At 48.3% G+C, this 8615-nt stretch overlaps 1 protein-coding gene across 1 annotated transcript; it reads left to right on the top strand.

Moving 5' to 3' along the window:
* The first annotated feature begins 2504 nt into the window (after positions 1-2504).
* On the top strand, positions 2505-6956 carry LOC125522495 (protein STICHEL-like 2). The gene is made up of 6 exons (XM_048687555.2): positions 2505-2783; positions 3324-4509; positions 4617-4833; positions 5021-5215; positions 5359-5568; positions 5991-6956. The coding sequence occupies exons 2-6, from the start codon at positions 3382-3384 to the stop codon at positions 6665-6667; spliced, it is 2427 nt and encodes an 808-aa protein (XP_048543512.1). The 5' UTR covers positions 2505-2783; positions 3324-3381; the 3' UTR covers positions 6668-6956.
* Positions 6957-8615: the final 1659 nt, after the last annotated feature.

The following is an 8615-nucleotide window of genomic DNA, read 5'->3' as shown; positions in this document are numbered from 1 at the left end:
GCAAAATACGCTTCCTCTTTCCCTGAAACGTGGCTGCCCGGTTTAAGTGGTTAAACTAGAGGTCGAATGGTCCATGTGATTCTGAACCTCAAGTCTACCCCCTCCATAAATTTTTCCCCAGAGATTCAGAACAAGGACCGGTGTCCTCCTACAAATGACAGGAAAGTACTCCATTGATGGCGCGTTTACGTCCTGACAAAATCTTGCGTCTGCTGCCTCCATGGAGATCTTTCACTGTAGCCGCAGCATTGCTATACTCCCTCCATTTCAAAATATAATGCGTCCGCGCTTCCCGAGGTCTAACTTTGACCATAAATTTAACCAATGAGACCAACTGCGGCGGGAGAAAAAATTATATAATTGAAAACTTCTTTCGAATGCGAATTCACTGATATAATTTTTGCTCCCGCCGCAATCGGTCTTAATAGTTAAATTTACGGTCAAAGTTGAAGCACGAGAATAGAGAAAGCACTATATTGTGAAATGGAGGGAGTACAAAGCTACGGGCACCGACCAGTGTCCAGTCAATGCAGTTCAGTAAAGATGGGTTCTCTTCTCTTGTGTCTCGAGGAAAGCTGGATTTTACCCTTGGCATTTGCCGTGTCGTGGACAGATGGATGGATGGAACACTTGTTGTCCTGTCTGCTCCAACAGTCACACACAGCGCAGCAGACGGCCCCCTTCTCTCTGTACTGCGGACTTTCACAGCTGGTGCATGTGCATCTTTTTCACAAACAAGATAGAGAGAAAAATGAGAGAGAGTGGTGGCATGGGGCGTGGAGATGGAAGAAAGATATAGGATTCTTTTCCAGCTTTTGCTGCCACATGTCCGTAGCGGAATTGCATGCAATGCATGGGATTCCATCCCAGCCCATTCCAGCAATTCTCACTGTAGAAGCGCCGCGCTTTGTCGATTATGCTTTGTCATGGTGATTCATTTTACCTAGCTTAATACTAGTGCGCTTCATCAATTCCCACTCTAGTGCCCATAAGAAAGTGCCTATATCGAGGTGAAGGAGCATGCAGTATGACGGGATATTATTAGTGTCGTGCTCAGCACTGTTGGCTCCTAGACCATAGGTTGTATGGAAGCCAAACCAAGGGTCAAACCAAAAGTGGGACCTTTTCACGGCGAGCTACACTGCCGCTGTTAGGCTCCTGTTTTTAATCACATGAGCGTACTGTAGTGATCTAGCATGATTAAGAACACAGGCCGGCTAAGCTTCATAGTATATGTTTCAAAGAAAATGATAAGCATGAGGAACTGTCTGATTTGGGAATGCTTATCCTGTAGATTCGGGCATGATGGTGCGATCGTATCTTAATGGGTGGGATAATCTCATCTCATGATTAAAAGCCAACATTTGTTTCAGCAGCGCAGCGAGCAGAGTCGAGACTACTACTACTACTGTAGCTCATCACCAGCTCCCTTGCCTATTCACTAGCGGTAGTAATGAAACGGTGATTAGAAAATGAGTAAACACGATCGCCGCACCCAACTAACCTTGGTCCCCCCGTGGTGTCGTATCCCCGTTAAAAGAAGTGAGATAAATAATGCCACGAACATGTGCTCCGGAGAAAAGAAGGTCCCAGACATCCATTCCATCCTCCTCTCCTCTCCTGGCACAAGAAACAAATGCTCAAGGTGGGTGCTGCATAGTAGCATACAAAACAGAGAACAGTGCAAGTGTGCAACCATCACAGTTTCCGTAACATGGGTAGGCTCCAAATTATCAGATGATAAACAAATCAAGTAGTACTACGCCAAAGATAATTTCGTCCTACAAAAAAAAAATCAGACGACGATGAAATGTCCTCGGGTGGCAAAAAAGACAATCTTGTGCTATCATAGTATTTCCGTCTGAAACACATAATTTCCTCTTGATTGATCTCCACAAATCTTCAGAATTGTACTCCGAATTCGGCAACCATCCGTGCGTGCGTGTAGTTGGACAAAACCCGGGGGATGACGAAATGTCCTCTGACAGGGACAATTTCGTGCTGTCAAACAAACAAATTAGGTCCATAATTTTTTTTTTAGGAAAACCGGCGTTTCAAACGGTACTACTGTGATTGCCGTTTGACGTGCAATTTACGCAGGAAATAAAAACGAGGCCATGCCAGGAAAGCCAAATTTTGCTTTTGGGCGAAACAGAGTTATTCTGGCAGTAAAGGATGAGCAAAGGACGAGCAGAGCACAGCACAAGAAGCGGTGGGGTCACGAGCCCCCGGCATCAGCAACAGTAAATCTGACGCCACCCCCTCGGCCACACCGTCGCTCACGCTCCACTCGGTCGCCGACGCGTGGGCCAGGGTCCAACCTGTCATGGACTCGGCGCACGGCCAACACTGCCCCGTCCGTTACGATTCGGCCGTGACATCCTCTCGCCAAAAGACGAGCATGCCCCTGCTCTTCACAGGTATCTACGGCTGTAGAGCCACCGACGGGCGATGGCACGCCGCCCGAGGCGCGGCCAGGCCTCCGATTTCCTCTACGCCAGTCTCCACCCAGGCCTCGCGGGGCTAACCATCCGTCGACTTCGGCCGTATTTACGCGCCCTGCCACTGGGCTGCCCCTCGTCTTCTTCTTGCTCCTGCGGCCCCTCCACCCCGCCTCCCCCCGCTTCGCTCGCGTCATTAATGCGGCGGCGGCGGCGGTGCTGGTAAATACCGGGAGGGGACTGGAGCGTGGCGGTGCCGGTGCCTAAAGGCTGTGCCGCTTTTCGTCTCCTCGTCGTCGTCGTCGGCGGCGGTGGACGGCTTCGGGGTGGCAGGGACGTAGTGTAAGCTTCCTTTCGGTTCGAATCCCCACCTTTCCTCTTCTGTTCGTGCTCGGTTCCCTTCTGGTTGTTCGGTTCGCGTGTCGCCGAGATTCTCTGATTCTTCCTTTTCTTTTCTTTGCCTTCCTTGAGGTGCATTCCTCTATGGGGAATTGCGCCCCCTCCCAGGTTGTTTTTTTCTTTCCTCTTGTTTTCTCTTCTTAGATGCATTCTGCATTCACGATTTACCATCTTCTTCTTTGCGACTTTTTTTTACCAGTGCAAGATTGATTTGCTCAAAACCTGCGTGGTAAATACTGTTTAGGGTAAATCGCAGCGGGAGGGAGTTTGTTTCCTAAAAAATCGCAGTCCATGGCCTGCATTTCCTGTTTATTTATTTAGAAAAAGGCCTGCATTTGCTGTCACCAAGTATCTAAAAATAGATGGAAATTTTAGATGGGGGATCTGCTTCATGTTTCAATTTTTTTTGTTACTAGCGTGCAATGCATGTGCTTTTCTTGCCACAAGTCAAAAATTGTTCCTGAACACTCGTCCGCATTGCAGGATTCAGCCGTCTGCAGTCCTACAACCAGCCTGTGGAGTTGATTGGAAGCCTTGCAAGATGATTGAGGGGAGGCGGCATTCGGTTGATATCCCGATCTCGAGGGCTCTGGTCGCCGTCATGAGGTCCAGATCTCTGAGGGACCCAGACACCAACTCGCTGGCCAAGTTCTCGGCCAAGAAGACCATCTGGGAGGGGTGTTCCCTCGAGGAAGATGACGTGGAGGCAAGCAATTACGGCAGGCACAGCTTCAGCTACAACATGTATGATCATGTCCAGAGGAGGAGGGAGGAGTTTGGCGGCCGCCTCGCCAACTCTCCGATCAACATAATCAAGGCCAACGCGCGGGTGAAGGCGGCGCTTCATAACCAGAACTGCTGCTCTGCGATCCCTGGGATGTCGAGAGCTGCCAAGGACAGGGCTTTCTCTCTGGTGATTGAAGGGGAAGAGCTCGGTCGGAGTGAGCCCCAGGAAGGCGCGAGAAGCTTGCTCCAGAAGTACCGGCCAAAGTCCTTCTCTGAGCTGGCTGGACAGGATGTTGTTGCACAGTCTCTTTCAAATGCCGTTTCTCAAGGAAAGCTTGCTCCAATCTATCTCCTCCATGGTCCGCATGGCATTGGCAAGACATCCGCGGCTAGGGTATTTGCAGCGGCGCTGAATTGCCTCTCTCCAGGTGGGAACCAGCCCTGTGGGCACTGCGAGGAATGCGTGGCCATATTCTCAGGAAACAGCAGCAGTGTGGTAGAGGTTGATGCTTCCAAACTGGATTGCAAATCTAGAGTTGCTGTCTTGCTCAGGAATGCCTGTGAAGTTCCTGCTTCTTCACACTTCAAGGTACTTATTGTAGATGATTGCCAACATATGGATAAGGAGGGCTGGTACTCCATCTACAGTAGCCTTGAAGGGATCCCTGCAAGCTCAATATTTGTCATGATAACATCCGACATTGATAAACTACCAAGCAACTCTGCTGGATGGTGCCAGAGCTATAGGTTTTGCAAGATAGACGATGCAGAGATTGTCCGCCGATTGAGCAAGATTTGCACAAAAGAAGGAATGGAGTTCGAAGCCGAAGCGCTGGAGCTTCTTGCTCGCAAGGCAAGTGGTTCCATTCGGGATGCAGTTCAAATGCTTGACCAACTAACTCTGCTCGGAAAAAGGATCAGCAAATCAGTGACATACGACCTAGTAAGTTGATTTACTCAAGCTCTCTAACTTCATATATATCATCAGAAAATATGTTTTCTTTTTTTCTTCGTTCGACCTATAAATAACCTCCAATTATATTTTGGCAGATAGGTGATGTCTCAGATGAAGAGTTGCTTGATCTTCTTAATCTGTCTATGTCATCAGATGCTGCTACCATTGTCCGGAGGGCTAGGGAGCTTTTGAGTTCAAAGGTCGATCCCATGCAGCTATTGGCTCAGCTTGCAAATCTTATCATGGATATTTTAGCTGCGAAGCACCCCTCAGATTCTTCAGAAGTTAGGAAAGTTACTGGCAAAAATACATGTACGTCCACTTCCCTTCCTGGGCAAACTTTAAAGTTGTGTGAGCTACATGAGACATAGCGGCACACAAATCTGCGATTTTGTTGACGATTTATAGCACTATCCCTATGTGTGTGTATAAGCTTACAGTGTAGTACATGGATCTATTATTTCCATATCCATCTAACCCTATTTGTGCAACTTCTCAGCTGCTGAGGTGGACGTGCACAAACTTAGGAATGCGCTGGAAATACTTTCTGAAACCGAAAAGCAATTGAAAACCACAAAGAACCAGTCCACTTGGCTCACCGCCGCTCTGTTACAGTTCAATATGAGAGAGCCTTACTGCCTAGAAGCCCTAGATGATACTGCAGTTTCAAGCATGTTCACAGAGAGTCAAACAGGTACCCCGTATTCTCCGTCTGAAAAAGGCATGCTGCATTAATGCCGAATATCTCAAATTGTTCCCTATATCAAATATCATTATGAAACAAATCTCTGATTACAGGTGTCTATTTTTCTGATAATTATGCTATTAATTGTGCAGACGACGGGGCTGCTGCCCTGAAAGATGAAAGCTTAGAGACCAGTTCTCATCTGTGCTACCAGAACAAACTCGGATGTCTGGATATGAATTTAGGAGATCCAGATGTACTGGAGACGATATGGATGAAGGCTCTTGAAAACTGCACATCTAAGTCACTTCATAATCTGCTGCAGAAAGATGGAAAGTTGTCATCCCTGTACACAACCCAAGGTAATTGATATAACGATGTGTTAGAACTTTTACTTTGTTTCGAAGCAAGATTCATTTGTCATTCTATCTTATGAAGTCATGTCCCTGCTTCATGTAGTCCTTCTCTCCTGTTGATCCACCATACATCTTTATCCAGCTAGTTGCTCAATGCTGCATTCCAAAAAACACATACTGAACAATGTATCATGTAGCAAATGTTCGCACCTGCCAACATAAGTTATTGTTCACCATCAGATGGTACATCATGGCCAGAGTCCTTGTTTCTTTTAACGCGTGCACTATCCTCAGAGTTCTGATCTTCTATAGCAATTGGCACAGTGTGAGCAATCAGCAATGGTAACATACTATTATATAAGCACCATTGCATGCTCGCTGAGGATGTTTCAAGCCAGATTTTCATTCTATTTATTTTCGGATTGCAGGTGTGGCCGTCGCTGAGTTACAATTCTGTCATCCTGAGGAGGTACCAACATCAGAGAGCTTCTGGATGCCACTTGTGGTTTCTCTGCAGAATTTGCTCAAGTGCAACGTGGACATTAGGATCAATCTTTCTCCAATCTCCATCAGCAATAGGATTGTATCCAAGAATTCGTCGGTCAGCCTGGTCATGCAATCCAGAGAAGGTCAACAGGCGCAGAATCCAGTCACCACGGACTGCAGAACCGTAGCTTCATCCAGAAGGGAGTGCCCTTCGCCACCGCTCCCAGGACAACAACCCAAGGAGAAAGCATCTCACATCCTGGGATGCCTTCATGGTGCAGATAGCGATGCGGGAGATGCGGAGTCGAGGATCCTGAGCTACCAGAAAATCTCTGTCATTCCTGAAGCATCCACTACAGGGAATGTCGCCTCGAGAGCTGGAGAGCGCACGCCAATGGTCGACGAAGTCAAAGGTCGTCGCCGCGGTGGCTGTTTCTCTGAGATTCTACCGTGTGGTGCGTGTGCCCCCTCTCGGAAGTCCCAGCCGCACGACAAGCACAGGGCTCCGCGGCCTCGCAAGGGACTCTTCAGCTGCTGTTTCTGCAAGATCAGGCCGGACTGCAGAACGAAAGCTGACGCTGTGTACAGGTCTGAAACCCAGGAGGTGTTCCATGGGTAGCGAGCATGTTGTAGCTTAAGTTAGGAGAGATGAGCACCGTTGAAACAAGGCTGATAATGTTCTATCATTTTGGTACGGATGTGGGTAGCCAAATTCCATTGGAAGTTAGATCAATTTAGGCGAGTCTTTGAACTGCAGCCTGCTCCTGAGTTCTGACTCTAGATGTGCATCGTAGATGTCAGAGTACAGTCCAATAGGTCTTCTAAACTCTACTGGTAGCGCAATGATATAATCCATCAGAAAACACCCTTTTGTTGCGTTCCTGAGCAATCGCTTTATTCTTTGTTAATCATTTGTCGTCATCATGCAAATCAACTCAAGAGATTGCTGTAGAGAATTAAAATGGCATATAGGATGTTGGCGAGACCGGGACGGATCCGCATTGTGTCGGCGCTCCTCCTTTTCAGGGCCTCTTTGATTCGCAGGATTTTGAAAACACAGGAATAGGAAAAGTACAGGATTGGAGTGTCATGCCCAACTTGAATCTTATAGGATTAGCAAGGAGCGTTTGATTTTACGGAAAAAGTAAGGAATTGTAAAAAGAGGTTAGAGTGGATGTTTAGATTTCCTATAAAATGTAGTATAAAAGATTTCATTGGTAAAAATCCTGTGGGATTCAATCCTATAAATCAAAGGACAAACGTAGGAAAATTTTCAAAGGATTTCAATCCTTCAAAAATCCTATAAAATTCCTTTGAATCAAAGGAGTGGGGGCTCCTCCTTTTCAATGGGGCTATCCGACGCTAGAGAAAGTCAGCGCCTACCATCTCAAGGGTCAAGCGGGCAGCACGGAGATCCATGTCACGCTACCAGAGATGGCGTCACCTTCAATCTGAGGTGAATAAAAATGGCGGAACAGAGGCACGTTTTCTGATGGCGGAACAGAGTCACCTTCAATCTACCAGAGACGGCTCACCTAGAAAATTCTGGGTCCGCATCACCTCATCAAAGAAAGCCGAGAAAGGAGGGAGCAATCCACAATAAAAATATCCGGTGAAGAATGCGAACTTATCTGCGCCGGCAGGTACACTTGTGGGCAACACTTCGACGGCTTCATGGTCCTTGGTCTTCACTGACCATTGGAATGAGTATCGGGCCATGAGGTCGGAGACTTTCAACGCCAGCGGGAAAAAAGTGTTTTCCCTCCGCATCTGCGCCGGCATCGCCTTCTTCGACTTCTCCGGCGCCTTCCCTGTCTTTTCCGCATCCTTGGTCGCCCTTGTTTTGGGAACCATGGCTAGGAGAAAGGGATATGGAGGGAGGCGGAAGCAAGCGGCGCAACGAGGTGCAGTGGTGCGAGGAAGACGAAGGTAGCAGCAGCGGGACATGGAATTGGGGATGTGTGAATTCAGCAACGCTCCCGACATTACCTTTTATGGGGAAGAAGGGGGGCTGGCCTTTCACCGCACGCCGTGGTGTGCCTTTTCAGGCACATGATCCCCACTTGCATCCCGTTCCATCTCCCCCACGATCTCGCAATGAATGCGAAGATCCGATATCATCAGCACACAGTAAAAGGTAGTGGGTGGCAGTTACCGTTCGCCACGCGGAGGCCGGTGCGTGTTAATGGGCCTAGCCCAGACAAACGTTGTGCACGCGTGCCTGGCCTGGGCCCAAGGGCTCCTGTCAGTGTTGTAAACATCGGGTGTTTATACCCCTCACTATGCATCGGCAAGTGGTAGCCTCCATGTCGGAAAAGGCATGGCAAAAGGTAGATCCATCCCAAGATACACAAGTCATGGTGAATAATACCATGAAGAAGAAGACCTCGAGGCAGGTCATCGAGAAGATCATCTCAAGATCAAGACTCAGGCTGCCGAGAAGTTACCTTCCCGGCAATGTGTTTTCCACATCACCGGCAAGATCAAGGCTGGCAAGCTCAAGGTCCCTCCACCGCTCGCCGCATCTACCGGCCAGGAGCTTGCCGACAGGTGGTGGGCGTGCAGGC

This window comes from Triticum urartu, chromosome 7A, assembly GCF_056163025.1.
Source record: "Triticum urartu cultivar PI428250 chromosome 7A, HENAU_Tu73, whole genome shotgun sequence".
NCBI classification, from domain to species: domain Eukaryota; kingdom Viridiplantae; phylum Streptophyta; class Magnoliopsida; order Poales; family Poaceae; genus Triticum; species Triticum urartu.
The sequence above is the reverse complement of the archived record's forward strand: the minus strand, read 5'-3'. Positions and strand labels throughout refer to the sequence as shown.